Here is a 25713-nt window from a genome sequence, read left to right as displayed (position 1 = left end):
TTGCCCATCTTCCTCCTTTTTTTCCCCTTTTTCCCCCCAAAGCCCCAGTAGGTAGTTGTATGTCATAGTTGCACATCCTTCTAGGTGCTGTATGTGGGACGCGGCCTCAGCATGGCCGGAGAAGTGGTGTGTCGGTGCGCACCCGGGATCCGAACCCGGGCCGCCGGTAGCGGAGGGCGCATACTTAACTGCTAAGCCACGGGGCCGGCCCCAAAATCTTAATTCTTAATACTACTGACATAATTATTTATTTGTATTATTGTATGTATGATTTTAAATACATGTAGTTTTAAAATAATAATACCCATATTACTAACAGACTGTTACATGCAGTTTAAGATGGCTTCATAGCTCTATCTTTTGTTGAAATATATCGCACTATGAAGATATGCCGAGTCAAAATGCTGCGTTCTAACATCACTTGAAGTAATACTTTTTCCTGAGTGGCTATGCAATCAATTTGTTTTACATTTGGGTTATTTGTTTTGGTTTGTTTTCAGTTTTTAGGGACTGGCTTTTTTTCTTTTGACTTAATTTCATTTGTTAATTATATGAAACATTTATATTTCCAAATTCAACTGTATACCAACATATAGTTATATAGCTTTCATCAGTCTTCATCCTAAGCAATATAATTATAGCTGTTTATTTTTTCAGATTAAAGTAAATATGGTTATATATTTATATTTCTTCTTTCCCACACAAAAAGCATACTGTACACATTTTCCTATACTTTGCTTTTTCACATAGCAATATCTAGAAGAAAAGTCTGTATTAGTGAGCAGATACCTTTTTAATTTTTTTTTTTTTTTTTTTTTGGTGAGGAAGATCAGCCCTGAGCTAACATCTGTTGCCAATCCTCCTCTTTTTGCTGAGGAAGATTGGCTCTGGGCTAACATCTGTGCCCGTCTTCCTCTACTTTATATGAGACGCCGCCACAGCATGGTTAAGTGTTGCGCCGGTGCACGGCCAGGATCTGAACCTGTGAACCCTGGGCTGCAAAGCAGAGCGTGTGCACTTAACCACTGCACCACCGGGCCGGCCCCTCTAATTTTTAAAAAAGTTTCATAGTAGTCTTCTCTGTGGACATGTTCTTGTTAATTTAATGAGTCATGTATTCATGGACATTAGGGTAGTTCTAATATTTTACTATTACAAGTAATGCCATAATGACAAATCTTGTGCAAAAGTCAGGCCATATTTTTGCCACTGTGGCTTTAGGATGAATTCATAGAAATTGGATTGCTGGGTCAAAGAGAAACGCACATGTAATTTTCCTAGATGACGACACATTTCCTTCCGTGATTGTTCTGTTTTGCGTTACCCCCTGCAATGTAGGGGGAGGCCTATTTCTCAGTCTCACCAACAGGGTATGTGACTATTTGATACACATAGGTGAGAAGTGGTATTTCAGTGAAGTTTTAATTAGCCTGTCTCTTATTACATGATGCTGAGTATCTTTTCATATGTTTAAGGGCCATTTTCATTTCCTCTTCTGTCAGCTGTGCATACCTTTCACTGATTCTTCTATCAGATTGTCATTTTCCCCCTCAATTTTTCAAGGACCTCTGTGTAGTGGCGATATTAGCACTTTATCTGTGATATAAGGTGCATATATTTTTTCTGAGTTTGTCATTCACCTTCTACGATTCTGCTTAAAAATTATTGATTAGTATTTCATACTTTATACTCTACCCTCAAGAGCTTTATCAAACGTTGTTACTGTTGCATATTACTTGATTCCTCTCATGCAGAATGTGTCAACATGATAGTTCTGATTGACGGAAGATGGAGGCATCAACGCCTCTTTGTTGCTGCTGTGTGAGCCAAACAACAGAGACAGAGGTGAACAGAGAGCAGAAGAGGAGGCTTGCTACCCAGAGTGGGGACAGCAGGCGAGGTCAGAAAGGGTTTTCCAGGGGAGAGCTACAGGTAAAAGAAGTGGGATAATTAAAAGAGATTCCTAACAACCTGCTGCACAGCTTTCTTTTCTGACAGGGAGATAATTTGTCCTGCTATCATTTCAGCTTTTATCACAGAAGCTGCAATTAGGTCGCTACAATTATCCTTTGTTCCACGAACAGGCCCACCTTCTTCTGCTTTTCCTCATGACGCCCTTTCAAAGCCGCAAGGCTACCTGAGCGAGGGCAGTTACAGCTCATTATTATTATTATTCTGACCAGCCAAGACAGAGGTACGTGCGATCTTTGTGATCGATGTTTCATCCTTTCAACAAAACTGTTTTAACTGCATTAATATTTCTCACCATTTTCTCCTTCCAGCCTAGGCATCTGCAACATTTTCTAAATGACCTCCTTTTGTTCCTGTCCATGTTTCCTGTGAGCCTAAACCAGACCTGATGTGGGAAGGGAACTAGATTGAGGGGAGAATTTATCACCTCTCTTGTAATCAATCAATCAATTTCTGTATGGTAAATTTTATATTCTACAATACTGATATGCAAATTCTTTAATGCTGTTAATCGAATCTTTTACATAGACCTTTTCTCCATGTTTTTGTCCTTGCACACACACAACACATTGAGTCGTTCATGGTTTGCAGAATCAAATAATACTATGCCTTGTGGATTTTGTGCCTGAACATTGTACGCGCATTTGTGCCCATGGTTTGCCAAATGTCATGAGGCAAAGGGCATGCTGATGCTCATTAAAGAAGGTCAAGGCAATAAAGTTTTGGAAGCCTGTGCGAGTCAGGTGTGGTCTCAGAATATTCTAATTCTGGAGATCCCTGAGTGGTTAACTGGTTCTTTGCCTAGGTGGGATGACCACAGAAAATATTTCCATATCCCACACGGCCCAGAACCGACCAAATCTCCCACGACAGTAAAATTCCCATTATACTATTTGACACTGAGTATATTTCATATTCTGAAATCGTGGTAGTCATTTTCAATTCCTACCTATTAGTTGCATTTTTTTACAATGTCAAATGTGAGATTCTTTAGTACCTTCCCACTGCTAATAAACACTACCATTTTAAAAGAAGTGCCATTCAGTGAAGGCTCTCCTATTATCGCAATTTACGTTTTTGCTAAATTTATACCTTTCCCAGACCCATTAAACTTTCTCCATTGCTAATGTACTGAGTTCCTGTAATTTGTATTCTCATAATGTGGACAAATTTCTCAGAAATGCTTGGTAAACATCCTTGGCTTTCATTGGGAAATGAGCCCCAAAGAGAAGTAGGGGGCGGGGAGCAAATGACAGAGTGCTTAATACTAGATGCCCCCAGGTTGCTGGCCAAACTAAGACTGAAGAAAGAGCTGTAAGCATCTGCCCTCGAGAGGGCTCTGCTGGTTGGATAACGTTCATGACTTGTTCATGTGCTTTATTCTTACTCTTTCTTCTTTTTTGTTTTTTTAAGCCCCATTTTTTTTGTTTTTGTTTTTTGGCTGGGACAGATTCGCCCTCAGCTAACATCTGTTGCCAACCTTCCTCTCTCTTTAGTTTCTTTTTCTCCCCTTCCCAAAGCCCCAGTACATAGTTGTATATTCTAGTTGTCAGTCCTTCTAATTCTTCTATGTGAGCTGCCACCACAGCATGGCTACTGACAGACGAGTGGTGTGGTTCCGCCACTGGGAACCGAACCCAGGCTGCTGAGGTGGAGCATGACGAACTTTAACCACTAGACCGTCAGGGCTGGCTCTCTTACTCTTTATTCTTATTGTTACTGACATTTGTATATAGCAAAAAGTAGCCTTATTTATTTTTTATATTCCCCCAGTTCATATGTGCCCACTGTTTGTAGCACTGGGGGAAGTAAGTTTTCTGTATTAAAATGATCAGGGATACAGCACTTTTCAATCCTAGGGACTGCCAGGGGCGATGTCTGCCAAAACAAACGAGTGGCCTTTGACATGGTGGTGGCCGTCCTGATGTGGAGGAGGATAAATCCGTAACGTGGACTGATTGGGGGTACTGTAAGTTTACATAAACTTCCTGGGGAGAAAACAGGAAAAATGCAGAGAATAAAAGGAAACTAGCTACATTTCCTTTCCTTTCCCTTCAAACTCTTCTCTTCCTTCCATTTTGTCACCTGGAACTTCACACCTGGCCAGTGCTCTCTTGGACATGTCTTTGATCTTTGCTCTGAAAGCTTACGCACATAAAAATGTGCTGCAGCAAGGGGAACACGGGCATCCAGACAGCACATGCTGCTCCATCGCCTTTGTTCTCTTAGCCAGAAATGCCCGCTTTCTCAAGGCCTTGAAGGTGCACCCCTGGGTCACATAGAATCGTCTTTAAAAGAACTCTGGGCTTATGAAGAGCTCCGAAAGTATTACTGACCTCCACAGGGCCTGGAAAACCGTTTTAGGTACGTAACCATGACTGTACCTGAGACAAGCATAAACACATGCTTTATTCCCCGATGTCTGCAGCCAGCCAACATGTGAGGGGCACTCTTATTCTGAAAAGTCGTGTTACCTGCATGATGGCAGGTTTTACAAGAAGCAGAAAGTACAGTCTTTCCCCTCCTATCCTATCTATACAAGATACTGTAGACAGGTCAGCAAAAATATTTTATTCAACAACTGTATTTTCTGCAGTGCTTATCAGGACTGTCATTTTTGGCTTTTTAAGATGTGACTTTGTCCTAGAGAAACCATCCAGAATATTCTCAAAAGTCCAGACACATGCCAAAAAATGGAGCCTGCCAGTCAATTTGGTTTCTTTGGTTCCAACCTTTACTGAGTGTTTACTATGTACTAAGAACTGTGATAGGCTAGAAGAACAGGAAGAGACATCTGAGTGCCAGGTGGAAGAACCACAGGCTTGTCCATCAGGTCTGCAAACCAAGGTCTCCTCCTCCTTCCCAAACGGACAGGGTCTCCTTAACAGGGGGCCAGGTCTGAGACGAACTGGCGCCAGCAGCATCGTTGTCCCCTGGCCCTCCTCCATGTACACGTTAAGGACGGAGCGTGGAAAAAGCCAACAACCGTTTTAGATGATCCCACCACGCAGCCATCAAAGAAGGTCCAACAAGCTAATGGCACCTACTGTCTATGGTGATTCTGCCAAAGAGCTGTCGGGCAGTGAGGTAACAAGACCACTACTAGGGATGACCCCTTCCTTCTCCAGTGGGTGTTGGGAGAAATGTTCATCCACAACCATTGGTTCCAACCTGGATATATGCAGCTTTGAGGGAGGCTTTTTAAAGGAGCATATGCTACATGCTCATGGTCTTGAGGATTACAGAGAGGATTTCTTACTTGATATGATAGGCAATGGGCATTGCACATGGGAGTCTAATGTCTGATCTATCTTCATTTGTCCCTCCTCAAAGACCAAGAGACATTATGCCAGACATATTCTTTTCAGTGCTCATTCTCAGTTCTGACCACAGCATTCCATAACTCGACTGACTCCCTAGTCCTTGGTCCACCTAGGACCCTTTGCTCCAGGTATTATCTATAATTAATATAGGAAATCACTTCACATTGAAAAGAGGCTTGGTTTACCTCTTATTGGAACCATAAATTGCCAAAGTGTCTGTAAAACGTTGGGAAGGAGGGACTGGCGTTTTTATTGTGGTTAGCAGGGTACTGCAGTGGTCTGAGTTTTAAGACATGGGGAAACATCCTTCAATTCCCTCAATTACTCCCTGAGGTTTAGATTTTATTCAGCCTCCATCAAAAGCAATAAAGAAGCATACATTTTAAAAGGGAGGAAGGGTGTGGCTAGATCTCTCCCTGCAGAGAGAATCCATTCTTTAGTAGCAGCCCGGATGATCTCAAAAAATAGAAGTTTAGCTGCTTCTCTGTTTGAAACACTCCCACGTTTTCCTTTTACACTTAGATAAAATCCAGTCTCCTTGCTATGACCTACGGGGCTGTATCACCAGACACAAGTCCTCCACGACTTTGACTTACCCACTCTTGGCCTCAGTCATCAAACTCCAATCACGGGGCTTCATTTGCCTCAGGCTTGATTAGCACCCCCTGTTCTTTCTGCCTGAAACCTCTGCCCCGGGTTGGCCTGTGGCTGGCTCATCACTGTGATTTTAGTCTCAGCATCTTAGACACCCTTCCCAGTCCCATCTTCCTATCACATTATTCTATTTTATTTTCTTCATTGTTCTATCACTACTTGATTTTACTTTTCCACTGATCTGTTTACTGGAATGTAAGCTTCACAAGAGCAGGGACCTTAGTGGCCTTGTCTGCTGATGTATCAATCACAGTGCTCGGCACAGGGCAGGTACTCAACGACACGACGATGGCAGGGCAGAGGGGGAAGACCCCCCGGATGATGGAAGCAGAGATTGAAGAGATGCACTCTGGAGATGGAGGAAGGAGCCGACAGTCAGGAATGCAGGCAGCTAAGAGCAGTCAAGGAAACGGATTCTCCCCCAGAGCCTGCAGGAGGAATCAGCCTGGCCTACAACTTGACTTTGTCCCAATGGAACTGATTTCAGAATTGTGGCCTCCAGAACTGTAAGGGAATAAATTTGTGTTGTTTTAAGCCACAGAGTTTGTGATAATTTGTTACAGCAGCAATGGGAAATTAATACAGATTATGAATGAACAGAATTGATGATGGGACTTAAAAGTGCTTAGGCATGGCCTGTTTTCTTTCAGAGCCTAGGATGGTGTGTCAATGTTAATTTTTTCTGCAATGTAGAAATATAAGCAATGAAACCAACCTCACATCTTATAGCACATAAAGAGAAAAAGTAAGCCAAATTCGGGAGGCTTTCATACTATATGTCATGAAGAGATTAAGAACGTGTATACTGTGGAACATAGGAGAAGGAAGCTGAATGAATGGCTCCAAACGTCAAACATAACAATGATATTGGAGACATTACTGTGGGTACAACGCCTACTCAGACTGGTCCTGGAAGCTGACATCTGCAACACAAGGAACAACTACCCAGAAGGAAAACTGTGGAGGTAAAACGGATGATGTCAGGCCTTCCCTAAACAAAGATATCTTCTTATCATCTCCTCAAAATACATTATACAGCACCCCTTTTCTTTTGCATTTTTAATAAAGCAAAACTTGAAAATGAGCAGCAATCTTTTTATTCCGCCTCTTAGAAAATCTACAGTGACCTGCTTGCAAATAATACAGCGGAAATATCCCAGAAGAGGCTCTTGGTTCATTAAAATAATCAGCATATTCCAATATGCATTCGTCCCTGAAATAATAACAATTCACTTTCAATAAATTAATTATGGTTTTAATGAGTGAAATTTACATTTACATTTCCGCCTGAAGATCTTCAGGGGAGGCAGCGTCCTCACCCGGACAGTTCCACTGAAGCGAGGCCTTTTTCTGAGAGACCAGCAGCTGGTGATGGATATGCTAACACCGCTGTTTCAGAAATGGAGAAGCAGGATGGCGCAGGGAGCCAGACAGCCTGGGCTTGAAACCAAGCTCTGCCACTTTCTAATTTTGTGACCAGGGGCCAATTATTTAACCTCTCTGTCACCTGTAAAAGGAGAAATATAATCGTACCTCCCTCAAAGAAAGACGGCTAAATGACTTAATGCAACTACAATTATTAGAACAGTGTGTTTGGCACACACAAAACGATAACTGTTGGCAATGATAATAACAACAACGTCTGACAGAGGAGCTGAAGCAGCCCAGAGGAGAGATCCTTAAGCCATCTTCACACGCACACAAAACCAGTAGCGTTTGAAACGCACGTACACAGTTCCTCCAGCTCCTCCACAGTTCCACTTGGAACCCTAGGCCACGTAGACGCTTTTAACAAACGCTATCTAACCCGGACTGGCCGGAATGCTCAGGGGACGGGGGTGCTGTGGGTAATGGAACTTTCAGCTGGACTGAGAGCAAAGAGCAAATGCTTTCGGTTTGAATCTGTCTGCTGCAAATCTTTCCAAAATATACGAATCCTTTAACTGGCCCTAACTGAACTTGCTGAACAGAATATTTTTTAGAAATCTGAGGAACAGCCACCCCTGGAAGACCATCCTTCTCGGCTGCACTATGCATCCTGTGACACTCGAGGTGTTGGAGAGTCAGAGCGGAGTACCCCTGTCCCAGCTGTCAGCTGACCGCACCGGTTCACCCCATTCCAGAGCACCTGCCTTGGGCCTGGCTCTGGGGAGCGGGTGTTACAGTCTCCTGCTTCTCCCTGCCCCTTTTTGTCCCCTACAAGTTGCATGTTCACAAGATTATAAAAGAATCTGGTTAGTTGAGTCCAGATTAACAAAGTTTTGGTACAATGACTAACTTGACAAGGTTTACAGGGTAAGTGAATTGTGTGGAATATGGGACTCACTTGTTCAGGCAGCCTGAGTCTGTCGTTCCCATGGCAATATAGGGACAAGGGAGAAAATGGCCTTTTGTCACCCTAGTTAGTTTCTTCAGTTTTTCTAAACTGTAACAAAAGTTCAATCTGCTCTACCCTTTCTGATTATGGTGCTGTGTTATCCTATATAGAGGCAGCACACAGACCCATATACAAATAGATAGCATGTAACCCACCTACCACCAGAAATATTTTGGCAAAACTTTCCAGGCTACTAAAATTATTATAGTTCATAGTCAAAATATTTAAAGAAGTGTTGTATTTGTCTGCAGAATGGGTCTTCAGTCGTATAATCTTATGACCCAAGTGATTGCCTGACTCAACTAAGTGCTCTTTTCCCAGAAGTTTTTGCCCTAAACTTTTCAGCTATCTCCTCTGTCAGATTTAGAGAAAGAAACCACAAGAGACAGCACCCTGATTGCTTGGAAAATCCCTTAGATTTCAAATGAAATTTTTTCCTGAGTTTTAAATTCCTCTCTAGTTAGCAGCAAAATATCATATATTATTGATGGGACTAACAATTTAAATTTTTAAAAGTCTCTTTCAATTTGCTGCACAGTTAAGTTGTACTTTCTAATGGATTTTAATGATTTCGTTGCAAGTGTCTAGAAATACTGGATGATAAAGAAGGTCTGTTTTGTTGTCTCAGCCATAACACGCTTCTTTCACGGCTGCCTGCTCTGCAATCCTACAGCATTTCTATACCCCATTACAGCAGCCATCACAGTGTAGCTTTGCTGTAATTAATGGTGTATTGGTCCCTCTCCTCTCTCTCAATCAGGAACTTGTCAAGGGCAGGTTGTGTTTTCCTCATCTTGCTATTTCCCCTAAGTGCCTAGTTGCTCAATTAATGTTTGCTGAATTATTGAAAGAGTTCAGGCCAAAAATAATTAAAAAGGCAAACGTGAATCAGAGCAGAATGTATCCACCCAAATCTTCTTAGTGGAAAAGTTCCACATAACTTCAATTGAACTTCAGAAACATGATGGTGTATCCCGAGGAAAAAGTCCAGAGATGTAAAATAGATTACGTTAGTTCTCCAGATGACCAAGAATATTAAAATTCATCAAGACACAAATCTTTCTTGCATGGTTTTAGGACTGAAATTTGGAACTCTTCAACTGAAGTGGCCAGCTAAAGCTGACCTTTCTTGTGAGAAATGTGAAAAGTAAATAAGAGAAAAGAAAGCAAATACAAGGTGGTAAAGATTAGCAACAGTTTATTCAAACGAGTGCTGCCAGTCAGAAAGAAGCACACTTGTTAGATCTGACGATGCCCGGGAAGCAGATGGGACTCAATCAAGACAGCAGCTGAGGGCCCCTAGAGAAGGCCGGCCTCCAGCATCCGTCCTCCCTGAGTGGTACCCCGGACTACTGAACCCAGAGCAGATGGCGGAACATTTCTGCCCTTCAGTGAACGGTAAAGGAGCTGACTGACTTTCCAAGGAAGGTTCTGGCGCGCGGGGATCAGGCTGGAGGCTATGAGGAAGAGGTGCAGAGACATGCACTCAACAAACTACGGGGGGATGGCTCATGCACCCCTCTGTACATGAAGATGACACGCTCCAGTGTCCTCTTGGTTTCTCCTGAAAACAGAGGTTCACTTGTTCCCTGAGCTTGAAGGTGTCTGTCCAAGAGAACACACTTAGATATCCATCTAGGGTTGAAGGTACGGTTTTCGGCTACTTATAAGAATTTCAAAGTGCGGGACGACAAAGACCCCTTTTTCCTGATTTTAAGAAAGTTAATCTCTGAGTCCTTCGCATCTATCACAGTGCTTGGACCACAGCGGGTGTTAGCTGATTTTTCAATGCATCAATGGTCCATGAAGGGGTATAGTTTTTATAATATTAACCTTATTAGCATGTTACCTGAACTCTGAGCCAATCAGCTGTATTCATTTAACAAAATTAACGTGTGTTCTTCCGCCCAGCTGCAGGCTCGAGCCTCCAGCTGCATTTCAGAGAAGAGGTGTGAAAGGGGCACAGCTGCCTTCCCCCAGGATGTGGCACTCCCCGCACCCTGCCATTTTCCTCCTTTTCTTTTCAACACCTCCCTCACCCTCCAAGTACCCAATCTCCTCATAGGTATCCTTTTATGCAGGATGTAAACTGACGTCATGCAATCGTTGATTTAAACTTGAAAACTGCTACTTTTCCAATCAGTCAAGGAAAGGTTATTAAATGCTCGGGAAGTCACACTGAGAAGTGTAGCACTGAGCACTATTAAACCTATATGCATATTATCTATGTAATTATCAATCTCACCAAGACACACACACAGACACGTGCGGGGTCACGGCATTACAGATATTCCTACAAACAGTAAAGCTTTCAGCCGGCTAAGCTCTCTTAACACCAGAAAAATGTCCTCAGATGCCACAAAGTAAAAACATAAAACTTAAGCACTCTTCAGCTAGTCTATGCCTGAAACTGTTTCTCATATTCTTTTAGATGAAAAACTTCCTTTCGTATGTCATTTGATTATAAGGCAATGTAAAAATGAATGTGTAAATAGAATCATAAACATGTCTGTACAGTTTTGTATGTTTTCAAATGTTCCAGAAAAGTTGTAAAAACATACTACACATTTTATTGTTAATTTATGATATTTGGAGATCTTCCTCAATTTTCCCTTCTTAATTGGCATGCTTTTAGTCAAATGTGTTGCTCTCTCTTGCTTAAAAGCCAAATCTCCAAGTATATCTTTGATAACTTAAATTTCCATCTTGGTTCACACACCATATTGGTTTATTATGTCACAATTTTTTTTATTTTTTTGAACTTCAGCAGATCCAAGCTTATGTGAGCTCCTAGTGTGAACCATGGTAATTGATATCTGCAGGAGGTTATTTCAGATTGATCGATGAGGGCTGCATGACTAGCTCCAGCAGAGGAGTTATTTCCTCTGAATAGTTTTCATTTGAATGATATGAATTGGTCACTGAAATTAGGCATTCATTTTTATCCTAAGTCATATACATATTCGAGGCAGGGAATATTTTAGCATAATGTCAGTTTTCTTGGCATTGAATTTTTGTTTGCTGGTGAAAAGAAGAATTATGCTTCCTCAAGAATTGACTGCCCATTTCTTAACATTTTGTAAAATGTTCTGGTTTCACTTAATACCTTTCTCTGTCAGGCCTTACCTGTCCATCCTTTGAAATTGGCAAGGTAAATCTACAATTAGTGGGGCTAGAACTGATTGTTAGAAACTAGAAAAATTACTACACCAAGTTTTTAATCTGCTGTGTAAAAAAATACAGGAACATATTCAATTTGAGTTTAATAATATAAAAAGCAGCCAACTATAAGACTAAAGCATTTTGTTAAAGCTATGATCTTGTTTTTCCAATGTCGAATATTTAATGGTCATTGCAGAATTTTTTTCATATGCATTCATTTATGTGACTGTTACAAAATGCAGCTATGAAATTTAAAAGTCCAACTAGTAAATTATCCTCTTTGACTTTCTCATTCACCCACTGTAATCATATTAGAAACATATGAATTACTTTATGCATTTTCTTGACTCAGGGATTTTTAAACAACGTTAACCCACTAAAATATCCTTTGATGCTCATTCAGCTAAAATGTTATACTTTTTTGCAAAGACACATTATTTGATCTGAAAATATCTTTAAGTGCCTGGAATATATATTTTTTAGCACTTGAAACTTTCTCTAGCTATCACAGCTTCTATTAGAGACGGTGAAACATTTTAGGATTATTAACAAATATCAATTATGCCTATGTCTTCAGTGTCAATCTGAATTGGAAATGTGCCACCTTTTACATCTTCACTAATAGAAGTTTTAATTAGCTGTTGATTCTGTCAACAATTGAGTTCACATTATTTTAAAAATGATTTGTCTAAGCAACTTATCTACTCATTTGTTTTTTTATTTTTTTAAAACTGGTGCTTATTATTATAATCAGGGTAATTTTTAAGCAGAATGCTGTATTTTTAAAAATAGGCAAGAATTTTAGGTAATATACTTTAATACATAGTTCTTAATTATTTTCCCACTGATGATTAGGAGTTTATCAATTTTTTAAATTGCATAAGTAACTTATTTTAACTCGGATATTACTTTACACTTTTAAGTCAACCAGGACTTTACTAAATATCTTCTTTCTACTGAGACATAAGGAAATGAAACAAGAAGAAGGTACAATCTATGCCTCAAGAGAATTAGGATCTAGACAGGAAGAAAAGACATGAAATTGCAGGAGAGTGTATAACAATGAATTATAAGATAAAGACTCTAATTCAATGGTGATGTGGACTCCTAGTTATGGACCAGGACTTGAGTAACATGGCCTCCCTGAGAGAGCAGCTCCATGGTATCTGGGATATTACAAATGGCTGTTGCCCCTTTTCATGATCCCCCACTTCCATTACATGTTCTTATGCTTGCCCCCTGAAATACAACCTGCACCGCGAATTCTGATTGAACCAGCTCAACATGCAGCACAAAAAAGATCCTCCTCTGATGGAGAATAAGCCAAGGACAGTGTGTTTCATTTATACGATCCAATTCAGTTTTCCCTATAGAGGCAAGTCTTTCATTTTAAAAGGTTGAAATGAATGGTACTTAAAAATAATTTCAACTGGTTAAATTTAAGCCAACGGAAAAGGATGGGGGTAAAGGCCCAAATAAAAAAAAAAACTATCTAGGCTCATGGCATTTCCATTTGTTTGTGAAATGGATGCATTTCATTGACTGTAGGGACTTGTCTCCCAGGATCTCGTTCAGCGATAGGGAAATAGGTGTCAATGGTCCTGATGGGCCGGCCACCGTGTGTCAACCATCCATTTCAATCATTCGACTGCCAGTTACAAATGACCTCATGCTTCTTGACACCATTTCATAGCCCAGGGGAAAGTCTGATTTTTCTGAATTATATAGATTTGTCGACCATTGATTTAGCCTATTCTAGCTCTTGGTTCCATTCTAGCAATTATTCACTTGAAAAATAAAATTAAAACCAGTGCAGTTTTATATTTGTTCATTCATTCATTCATCCATTATTCAACAACTGCTTACTGAGTGCCCACTCTGTGAAATATAATGTATTAGTTGCTGAGAGAAATAGGAAAACGATTATGATGTAGTCCTCGCCTCAAGAAAATGACAAGCCAGTAAGGGAGATGTGTGTAATCACAAACATCTACAATTCAATGCAGCAACATAACAACAATAATAATAACAACGTGTGTGACTGTGTGCTAAGCACTGCTCTAGATGCTTTAAGGAGTTCATCTTATGTAAATTTCACAGGAACTTTGAGGTTAGATATCATTTCTTTTTTTTTATTCATTTTTTACTTTCCAAATGAGCAAACTGAGGCTGAGAAGGTTTTAGCAAATATGCACAATCACACAGCTAGTGCAGAGGGGAGTCGGGTTTCGAGTCCAATGCTATGTGATACGGATGTTCATTCTCTTTCAAATAAACAGTCTCTAAGAAAAATGGGGAGACCACCGTTGATTGAACATCTCCATGCCTGGCACCATTCTGAATGCTTCACTTCAGTGTCCCATTTAATCCTCACAACAATATTAGGATGTTACGATGGTTATATACCCATTTTGCAGTTAAAGAAACTGAAGATTAGCAAAATTAAGTGACTTGACCCACATTATTTAGCAGAAGAATTTTCTCCAATTTAGGTAGTTTGGGAAGATATAATGGAAGAAGTGATGTTTCACTGAATTTCCATTGATTTGGACCAACTGAAGCAGGAGGAGGGTGTTCCAGGAAGGGAGATTAGCATTAGGAATGGCTCAGAGATTGGAAGGTGTGATGGTAAGCTCAGGAACAGTGAACATTCCAGACTGGCTGGAGACATGGGTCATATTGGCCAGGGGTGGAAGTTATCACTGGAAAGCTGGGCTACAGTCAGATGCATCCGGCCAAGGAAGCTGGACGGTATGCAGTAGGTAGTAGAGAGCCACTGAAAGATTTGGAGAGAGGAATGACTTGATCAAAGCTATTATGACTGATCCACTCTTCTCCAACCTGTCATATTTAACAGCTTCAAGAAACCATGATTTCATAGATGATTATTTATTGAAGTTCCTCCAAGAACAGGAATACTTACAGCTTCCGTCTAAACAGCCAATAGTTATTACTGTTTTTTTTAAGGCCCTTTAAAGTGACCTCTTGGAAAAGTAGACTTTTATGCCATAGCCCAAACCACTTCAACCCCTTTAACTCGCACTACTGAAATGAAACCAAGGACACAGTGCAGAAGCAGGCAGGAGTCTGAGCCTGGGAAAGGGGTCAGCTTCTTTGGCCATCAATCTGAAGTCAATTCAGATGCACCGTAAAGTCCCTAAGTAAACTACAGAGCAAGGACAGATAGGTGGGAGAGAGCCGAAGGGAAGAAGAGATCACGTTCATTCCATTTCCACCAAAGACTGGATTTGAAACATTAGCAGACCAGAGTTACCCCCTTAATGTAACACATATAACAGAAATGCAAATGTGAGGACTCTGTGAATTTAATGGCCATGGTTACAAGTGTTTTCTGCAGTCACACACCCCATGGACTTGGAGAGGTGGCAGTAACCCATGCCACCCCCTCCTCCCTGCATTTGTCTCTATGGCTGCCGGGCACCCGTTGCAGCTAGCTCTCCTCCGCTGCTGTACTGCCATCTCATGCCAAGCTCACTACGCTCGAGGAGCAACTTCCAACGGGTGATCAATAAGAAATGAGGAGAAGCTTCTTGAATAGAAGCATCTGGCATGACTCCCAGCCGGGCAGAGCCTGCATTCAAGTTGGCCTTCTTCACCACGATAGTATCCAATTCAGCAACTTTCACAGATGGTGTGTCTCAGAGCTTTCTGGGCTCCAGAGGCTCCTGGATGGATTATCTGGGGTCTTCAATCCCCTGAACTGGTCAGAAAAATAACACTGAGCACCCAGAGTGAACCAGGTCCTTCACAAATACGACTTTTCACAACAGTCTGAGAGACAGAGTTCTCATCTCACACATGAGCACGCAGAGGCAGCTAAGTAGCTTGACAGCATGCTCAGGCAGAGTCAGGTCTTCAACCAGGTCTGACCCACTCCAGGGTCTTGCAACCTTTCCACTTGGCCACATGCCTCCCCTGGGCCACCCCCTAGGTCAGTTGGTCCCATACATAGCTGTCAACAACAGTCACCTGGGAAACGGCTTTAAAACACACATCCTCAGGCCCAACCACAGATGCATTGAATATCTACAGCATATTTCTGTCTGTATCTACCTTATCTAATTATCTATTCATCTAAAACAGGGTTTCTCAGCCTTGGCACAACTGACATTTTGGGCCAGGTAATTCTTCGTCGTAGGGGGCTGTCCTATGTGCTGTAGGATGGTGAGAAACATCCTTGTTCCATACCTACTAGATTCCAGTAGCACCTCCCTACCGGCATGACAACTAAAAACGTCTTCAGACCTTGTCAAATGCCCTCTGGGGGAATATCATTCCCAGTTAAAAACCACTGGTATGAAAAACTGCCCAGGAAACTTGGAAAAAGCATACTCAAAGTTTGGCGTTTGTAAATCACAGGCCTAGGTTAGGGTTTCTACACAAAGGACTGAGGAGGACAAAAGCAGATTCTGGAATACAATAGGTTGACTATCCTTTCAACTTGCAGGATTCGCCAACCTATGCGAACAACAATCTTGGCCTCCAGAGTGGACGTGCCGTCATGGAAGCTTTCCAAAGCAGGACACAACACAGTATACATCCAAATAAGAAATGAAGATGAGACGCTTTAGAAATTCTAGAAAACACCATTTGATTTATGGAAGTTTGATTTGTCCACGTTTTTCAGAGCACTTTTAGCAAATTAAGTTTACTGGTGCACTGCCCAGCCCCAAACCAGTCCACAGTAAATATTCTGGATTCATTTAACTTTTATTTATTCCAAGTTTTTCTCTGAAGGAACTTAGCATTTAAAGAGCAATTTATCCAAACGCAATGTATAAAACTGAGGCCTTAAAGGATTATTATTACCATTTCATTTCATGGTAATAAAAAGAAGGACTTTAAGAATACATCCTTGGGGCCGGCCCGGTGATGTAGTAGTTAAGTTCGTGTGCTCCGCTTTGGTGGCCCGGGGTTTGCGGGCTCGTATCCCGGGCATGGACCTACGCACCAAACATCAAGCCCTGCTGCGGCAGGCATCCCACATATAAAGTAGAGGAAGATGGGCATGGATGTTAGCCCAGGGTCAATCTTCCTCAGCAAAAAGAGGAGGATTGGCAACGGATGTTAGCTCAGGGCTAAGCTTGCTCACAAAAAAAAAAAAAAAAAAAAAAGAAGAAGAATATATCCTAAAAAGTGGTTTATCCAAAGGCATGAAAAAAATGGATAAAGTGGGTATTGGACTGTCATTCCTAAGTTCTGATCACCAAATGGCCTTCTACCTGGTTGTAAGTGCCCAAAGCTTTCATAGAAAATGCTCTTCTCAAACGATGCCACTGCTATACGTAACCTCCATTGAACCAAATACATTCGTATCTCTGATTAGCATAAAATCCAGTGAACTAGCAAAGCTTGTTTATTATATTAATATATTTTTATGTGTACTGTATATTAAAACCAAATATCTAGATCAACAGAATTTAGAACTTCTTTCCAAATTTTTATCAGATCAGATATTCTAAACATTTCTGTGGACTCACTCCAGGTAGTTTAGTATAATTCCTTTTCAGAATGCATTTCAACAGCACTACAATTGAATACAATATAATATGTCACTCCAGGGTATTTGAATATGAGTATCCTTTAAAACACTTTTTAAAGAGCTGGTGTACTTTAATCTTAGAAGTTTGTCTAAGTGACTATTGGAAAGCATGCCTGTCAAGTGATTCATTTTACGTATTAATCCAGCTCAGCTGACAAGTAGTTGCTAATACAGCACTTCTAACATTGATTCAAGTTCCATAAAAGGATTTTGGCTCATAAAAAATGCTGGCATGGCATTAGGATGTAGGTGTTCCCATCCCTCGTCTATAGGAATACAGTAATGTGCCAGAGTTGATTGGTGACCACAAGCATTTCTGAGAAGATGGGTGTTACAAAGACCAAATAAAGGTATAGATACTAAAGCCACCTGCATCCTCATGTCTCATGCCCTCACCCTCTAAATATGAGGCAAATCTTGAGAGATGGCCCCTGAATGGGGCTGTGGGGGAGCCACTATGCCTTGTGTTTGTGCTCTCCCTCTCTGTTTTTAATTCTTATTCTAGGAAAGGAGGCTATCCTTACCCTAACACAAGCATCCATGGTAATTACTGGGATATAGCAAATCTCTTTTCATTCACTGAGATGGTTAGTACTATGAAAAACAGAAATCTGATAGCTTCTTTCTGTCAGCATAAAATGAGAACATGACCTTGTCCTGAGAAATACTATCTAGTAATATTTTTCATAACTTCCATGAAGTGATGATCTAATAAGAATCTAAAAGTAATTAACTGGATCTCTTTTAGCCAACCAAAGCCTTATTCAAATACACATTTTTATCAGGATTCTAAGGGAGCCATAAATTGGGGTATTTTGAAAAACTGGGATCTAATCCAGCACATGATCTGATCAGTGTTCAGTGGTAATAATAAATTGGGTCTATTAAAACTGGGAATCATTCCAACATTTTATTTTGCCCACACCACAGGATCTAGCAAATTTTACTGCAAAAGACAAGGATATTCAGTGAGGAATGAAACCATGCTGAATTAATCATTTGTATGTAATCATGACAAAACATGCGTGTTTTCAACAGTTTAAATAGTGCCAAAGTTTAAGTTCAGTAAATAATTAATTATAGAGAGTCTCTTGGCAAATTAAAGAAATCAACTTTCTGATTTCTTTAATAAAATATGCACTCTTCTTAGGATACATTAATGAGAAAATTCTATCAATTCATTTGTTGCTCTATGTATTTAGGAGGATAATACTTACGTAGGTTACAAGTAAAATATTAATTGAGAATATACTTCCTTTTCTTTCTTAGAATATAATAAGCATCTTCATTTTTCAGTATGAACAAATGTTGGATAAACTCTAGCCTTATTCTGGTTTTCATTTCAATTTCCAGTAACATAAAAATCTCCCATAATTAAATAAAATGCTGAGAGGTTGGGAATAGATTTTCACCCACTTGTACTCTCAAACTGTATAAATGGTTTCTGAATGTTTTTATTTCTCTAAGCTGCATTTCGTTTATGTGGGGAACTTGCAGCTGCATAATTAAATCTTGGTTTGCCAAATATCAAAAACACATGTATTGATTTAAACTAAGGGAACAGGCCACAAGCAGCTCAGCTGATAAGGCCAGGGAGAAGCCACTGCCGTTCTTGGAAGGCTTCCTAAAGGAAAGAAAACTAAGAACCTCGAATTCAGACACTGAAACCGATTAACTTTCCTAAATCTTAGCTTCACTCTCACTTAGGCATTTCGTTCAGGCCAGTTGTTGAAAACAAGAGCCATATGTGCTCATACTTCTCAATGCTGGACCTGGAGAGGTGGCCTCTTTCCCCCTCCTCTCCTCATTTATCCTACTAAGATTCTAATAAAATCTACAAAAACAACGTTTCATTAACACAGCAAATGAGCTCCCTTGCAAAATAAACTCTGACATGGTATAAGAGTCATAGAAGATCTTAGAGTGCAAACTCGTATGTTATTAAAGTCTTCCCCCTCAATTTCAGTAAGAAGTTTCATTTAGTGAAATTTTATTTCAAGGTCAGTAATATGGGACTTTAATGGAAGACAGCCTTTGGTGTCAGTGGAGATTTTTCCCCCAGTACAATAATCCTAAATAAATGAGGGGAACATATTTTTCTTTAACCAACCTGCACCTGACTTTTGAGAAAGTATTAACAATACAAGTACAACATGCACGCACTTAGGTACTTTAGAGGTTCAAGACTGTGGTTAACACTTTGCAGACGGTTACAAATTTAAGTTGAAGTCAGAATTAAACAAAAAAAATACGTTTACCAACTTGTTAAGACGATCTCTTGCTTTCAGCTTACCATACTAATTTATATAATCTGAATGTTTGGAAATGCTAATTTAATTTAGCTTGATAAAAAATTCTAGGAGAAATAATCTTAGAATATAATACTGGATTCATCCTTCTAGCAATGGATATAGGCACTGGAACTAATGTTTTATTATGGACAATCTCACTGAAGCATGAACAAAATGATGAGTTTATTTAAAACAGGGCTTTGCCGCAATGGACTGTTTGACTTGTGTTAGGAGAGAACACACGAGCGGCCCGGGAAATCAAATATGAGACTAAGAAAGTCCAGCACACAATTTGGAGCAGAAACCTGGGCTTATACACTCAGATAAGAACAGTGCATACACTACCATGAACCAACACCACGGCAAGTTCAAGAAAGGCCGCTCTAGGAAATGCAAAGTAAATGCTTCTGTACTTAGATATTTATGTATTTCTCAGACCCTAAGATCTGGGAAAGACCGTAGAGATCATCTAAGGACAAACGCAGCATCAATAATACACAAGATCATTTTAGGTGATATGTAGCTTAACGTATTTTAACTTACATGGTTTCACATTTATATAATATTTTATTTATTCGAATATATATAAATAAAAATAAGACAATGAAGGTAATATACCAATGACTGAAGTTTATGAAACTCTGATCTAGTTCAGTACTTTCCTGATGCACTAATCTTTTCTCAATGTAATCATCAGCCTCTTATTAGACATTTCCATTGTCAACAAACTCACTGCCTCACGAGGCATGCTAATTGTTAGGATGTTTCCCATCTATTAAGCTGAAGGCTACCTCTCTCACAATAATTCCCCATCAGTATCTTCAAGAAAATAAATGAATGGAAGAACAAGCAGAGAGAGTGAAGAAGAGAACCGATGCTATAAAACACATCTACTTCCTCTTCTATGTGAAAAGTTCTTCAATCAAGTAAAACCAACTAAGTCTTAACTCTGCAGGCTATGCATGCCCAGGTCCTTCAACATTTTTCAAAAGTCAAGGATTTAGTGCTGCGATTCTCTGTGTGAGAAAGAGGCACAGCACAGTCCAGGTGTGGCCTGAGCAGTGTGAAATAGGCATTACTGTTTCTTCCTTTATTCGTACATGAACTTCCACTAACATAGCCTAGGACTGGATTCAGTTTTTGGCAGGTACAGCCTCTTGCTGACTCATGCTAAACTTACCCTCAACTAAAACCATCAGGCAAATTTCTCATGCATTTGGTATTAAGTCAAATGTTCCACATCCTGTGTTTGTACAGTTCACTTTTGAATTTAAAAGCAAGATTTTACATTTATTCCTATTAAGCTTTTTTATGTTTGATTCAGCCCATTGTTCCAGATGATTCTGTCATTGCAAGCATTACCAACGCCTGCAGCTTCTTGGCATTCACAATCTGATCAACAGGCACCACCACTGATGTCAATGCTCAGTAGGCCAGTGTTAAAAATAAATTTTTGAGAAAAACTTTCTTCTTGCAAGCTTATATCGAGAGAATACTCATTAGCAAACTTTGGGTACAGTTTCTCAAATGGGTAATAATCCTTCTGGGTTATGTCATCTGGAGTATATTTCTCTGTGTTATCCACAGGATATCATGAGACAATGCAGTTCTAATGTCCAAGAGAGCACCCTACTCCTTGTGACGTCCAGGGGTTAGAACAGGGGTTTTCAACCTCCACACTCCTGACCGTTTGAGTCGGCTAAGTCATTCTTGGGGGCAGGGGCTGTCCTGTGCACTGCACGATGTTTAGCAGCATCCCTGGCCTCTGCCCAGTACATGGTAGTAGCAACTCCCTCCCCTTCCCACCTCCCAAAGTTGTGAAAATCAAAAAATGTCTCCAGATATAGCCCAATGTTCCTTTGGGGGCAAAATTTCCCCTTCCCGGCTGAGAACCACTGTTCTAGACTCTGCATTCCTCCAGTCTAATCTTGTAACTCAGTCCACCTGTAACGGCCTTTGTGACCTCTTCATAGTTATAGCTGTGAATAAGCTATTCATATATAGCACCAAAACAGTTCATGTCAGGAATTAGATATGCAGATAAATTAAAACGAGATATAGAAATCATAAGAAAAATAATGACAGGAATGGAGAGGGATGATATAATCCTAAAATTCAGAGTTGAGGTTAGATTAGCCCTTGGGTAAAACAGTTACAAGGAAATTGAGCCTTCAAACGGGAATCATATGATTTAAAAGGTAATCTATAAGGACTTTTGTACCTGGCTGCTCATCAAGGTATTATTTGGAACAACTGAAATAGACTATATGTTTGACAACAGAAAATAAATGTTATGGTATATTAGTCTCACAGAAAACTAGGCAGTCATCAAAATGACGTATTTTCAAAACATCAATGACATAGGGAAATGCTCACAACATAATGCTGTTAAAAAAGTAAGATATTATATATACAGTATGGATATCAAGTTTTCAAAGGAACTATATATATAAGAACTATATATACATATATATAGGAACTATACACATAAAAAGATCATAAAAATATTAATAGTGGTCACAGAATTATGGTGGAACTATGCATGATTTTAATAGTCTTCTTTATACTTTTTTATTTCCAAAATTTTCTTAATGAACCTACTGTTTTTTTAAGTTCTATGTGCATGGAGGGGTGCTGGGGAAAGTGATCTATTTTCCCTCAGGTGAGTGAGCACTGGCAGAGATTCCTCTTCTGTTTGCAAAATATCGCACCAGTAAGGTAGGAAGCATCAGAGAGGGCACGTGAGAAAGATGACAATATTTTTAGACTGGGTTATTCAATCCTCTTGGGAAAAAAATCTGTGGATCATTTTTCATAGAATAAGAATAGTTTAGTCTAATGTTCCAGCCAAATTCTGTCCCTCCAAGGCCATGGTTCTCAGACTTTAGAACGCTGAAGAAGCATGTTGGGCTTACCTACGAAACACAGATCCCTGGGCTCCAACTCCCAAATTCTGATTCTGAGAATCTGGTGTGGGACTTAGGAATCTTCATTTTTAACAAGCTGCCCCAGTGATTCATTTTGATGCAGGTGGTTCATGGACCATGCTTTGAGTAACACAGCTATAAGAAGTCATGTGATAGGATTTGGATGAGTATTTTTTGGGGGGCTGCCTCTATTTTTGATAATTTCTTCCTGGTTATGCACTAAATAGAGTTGGTATAGACTCTCAGTGGTGTGTTGATAAACTGGCTCTTTGGAAAAACAGACCCTACTTATCACATTTGCCAATTTCTGTGGTGTAAATACTCCCACCATGATCAATTCCAAACTACCAATGGTTTAACAACCAGCTCACAAAATTCTTCACAGCTTAATAATTGTATCTTACAAGCTGGTACAAGCTGGCTTCAGCACTCTACTGTATGCATTTTATTTAAGTGCTTTAAAACCTTTGAAAAAGGGATATGTTAATGAAAAACTATTATATCTACGACGGCTAGGATGAAACGAGCAAGCAATAGGATGACTTGAACAACTTAAGGTAACAAATTCCAAATGTGTTAGAAAAAAAGACAACTTTTTGAACTTTTACATGCTATTTCTTATTTTATTCTGTTTTGTTCCATGGCCACGCCACAAAGAGTGATACACTCGCTGAGTTCTTTAAGAGTTGTGAATTGGTTTCCTATGGATGATGGAGAGCCAAGAAATGGGACTCCGGGGTTGGGAGCAATGCCAAATGTTCAGCCTTTACCTCCACCCTCTGTGGCCCTCAGCCCCTGAGCTGTTGAAATGCCCTTGGTCATTAATTCTGTAGCACCCAACCATAAAATCAACTCCTCCAACTTCTTCCCCTCGTGCACGATTGAGAAAATGTTGTCTCTAGGAAGCCCATATCAGACGTGTTTTATGTGTTCACGTGTGGGAAGTGACCTAAGTGGAGGCTAACAGTACAGTTCTTTCAAGATTTTGACCAGACATATTTTAAGAAAATTGGACCTGAAGCCTATACAGCCAGCTGAGGCAAATTTACAGCCCTGCTTTTAAGAACAAAACTCCCTCAGGCACCTGCTTCCTAAAGGCAAAACCAGAAAGGAAATGAACTCTAGCTTAAAGACAACCCGCCTTATTTTATGCGTTATCAATTTTCTAGCTGGCACACAGTTCCCTAGCTACTAAGAGTGAATCCCCCAATCCTAAGCAAGTATCAAGCTGCAAAAAAGTGAAGTCTTCATTCTAGCAAACAGCTCAGTTTCCTGAAGACGAGGCAAGGATGCGGAGCCTCAGTGAGAGAAGTCAGGGGAGCGGCAAGATCTACGGTGTGGACTCACCACAGAGAGGTCTTAGCCAATATATGCTTTAAAATCTCAGCCTGAATTCCATTTCACATTACAAGATTCCTGAATCTTGGGCTATGATGGAGGAGTTACTGTTCCTCTCCTGGGGCAGCTGTCAGGGGAGCAGCCAACAACAAGGGAGAGTACCTGATTTCCTCAGAGCGGCTCCACCGACCCCGGGACTGAGCTCACCAACCTCTCACAAAGGAGAAAGGACTAAACAGGTTTTTTCCTCACCACTGATAAAGACAGCCTTCTCAGTGGGAATAGACTACAAGACAGCGATGAAAAGTTAACGGTAGATACTCAGCCTGCTCTGTGCTAGAAATTCCCATGAATAAGTCTGATTTTCTTAGTACACGAACTAAAGTATTAAAATATGCACAAGAACTGACTCTTTAAAACCTGTAAGAACTATTGTGACTAATAAGCAAGGGAAACATTGGACCATCTGACTTCATACATGACGAAGTCAGAATCAAATACTTAAAATTATATGTGTCATAATGCGTCATAATCTCAGTCTTTCTCCAAGCTTCAAGTCGTTGTGAAGGCAAAGACTTTTCAGGATAAATATGAATATTCAATTACATGTTTCAAAATCAGACATTTACACATCTACTTGAGATAGTGCCAGAGTTAACATCAAAGACATGTGAAGGACCTCTTGTCCAAATGGAACATTAAGCTCCTCAAACAGGAGAACTCAGCCCTTGCAAACCATCATTATTTCAGTAAATGAAACCGGCCCTTTAACAGATGGGCAACGTCCTCTGTAACGTGCTGATAGCCTAATAAAAGACAGCGGCTTTTTAGAAATGAAGGACATGTGCTTCTCAAATTACAGCACCCAAATGGGTTTAGCAGAATAAAATTAAGAAGGCATACAACAGCTTGACAAAAATTAGGAACAGACTACGGAAATCTGATCGTTCTAAACATCAATATCAAAACGACCCTTTTATTTAAAAAAAAAAAAAAACTCATTGTTTAAACCATAGGGAAAATATGCATTGATATAGTCAAAACCAGGGGTAGCATATTTTGGAATTATAAGGACTGATATAATATAAACTTGAAGTTACATTTCTTCTCAAAATATAGCAAAAATTCCCCAGAAAGGCAGATTCCTTTTATATCAAGTACCTTTCCTTTTGTATCAGTCAACCTGTACACTTCTTGAAATAACATTTCTCAGTTGATGGACACAGTAACCAAATTAAACAGGGAGGCTGGCTCAGAAAAGATGGGGGCCCAGCACCCCCGCTCACCTTGCACGTTCCTCCCTCATTGTTTCCAGCTCCTCCTCTCTCAGGCCACCGTGCTTGTGCTGCAGAGGGTGTTTCTGTTCCACCTTCCCACCCTTATCCTCTTTCTTCTTTCCAAATCTAGTGAAACATGAAGAAGATGGTCGTTAATAATCATTGTTTTTTGTGGTAAATTTAAGATATTTATTAGATGAACTCATTAAACCATAATGCTTTATTCTAAGTAATACAAGATCTTATGCATAAAATGGAAGTAAAATAAGATATCAAAAGCAGAAAAATAATACTGTTACTGGATTCCTCTCCTTTCCTCCCTTCCTTCCCTCTTTCCGCTCAGATGTTGATTGTGCAGCAGGCACAAAATCATGTGACTAAAGACTAAAAATTTCAAACCATTAATTCAGTAGAGATTAAAGAACTGAAAGGTTATCATTAATATATAACCAAAAACTGACCTCCTAAACGGGGCTCCAGAGCTCCAGAAGGCCTGGACATTCCAGGTTAAACTCACGGGATTCTATAATGATGGTGCCGCAAGGATCTCACTCGACACCAGGTTCAATACTCTCATCTTCCGAATGAAGAACCCAAGGCTCTGGGAGGACTCGGACCTTGGCCAAGACCACCCAATAAGTTCAAGGCAGGGACTCCGGTCGCCCCCTACACTGCACTCTTCCTTCATGCCACATCCACTCTCTCCTGTAGCCCCACTTCCTAAGTCAGCCCAGGGTCAGCGCGCTCAGAGCACTTCTTGGAGTCACCGTATCTGTGGTTAACTGAGCACAGTGGCTATTATGATACATTACTCTTTTTCCTCCAGCTTT

The 25713-nt window shown here is 40.2% G+C and overlaps 1 protein-coding gene across 1 annotated transcript in view; it reads right to left on the bottom strand.

Moving 5' to 3' along the window:
- Nucleotides 1–25713, bottom strand: part of PARD3B (par-3 family cell polarity regulator beta) — a 929552-nt gene that overhangs the window by 157658 nt on the left and 746181 nt on the right. Inside the window, exon 19 of the mRNA XM_004426826.3 lies at nucleotides 24893–25009. Coding sequence (XP_004426883.2) covers nucleotides 24893–25009 — 117 coding nt within the window. The remainder of the gene's footprint in view (nucleotides 1–24892; nucleotides 25010–25713) is intronic.

This window comes from Ceratotherium simum, chromosome 9 (genome assembly GCF_057802395.1).
Source record: "Ceratotherium simum simum isolate JZ-2026a chromosome 9, ASM5780239v1, whole genome shotgun sequence".
NCBI classification, from domain to species: domain Eukaryota; kingdom Metazoa; phylum Chordata; class Mammalia; order Perissodactyla; family Rhinocerotidae; genus Ceratotherium; species Ceratotherium simum.
The sequence above is the reverse complement of the archived record's forward strand: the minus strand, read 5'-3'. Positions and strand labels throughout refer to the sequence as shown.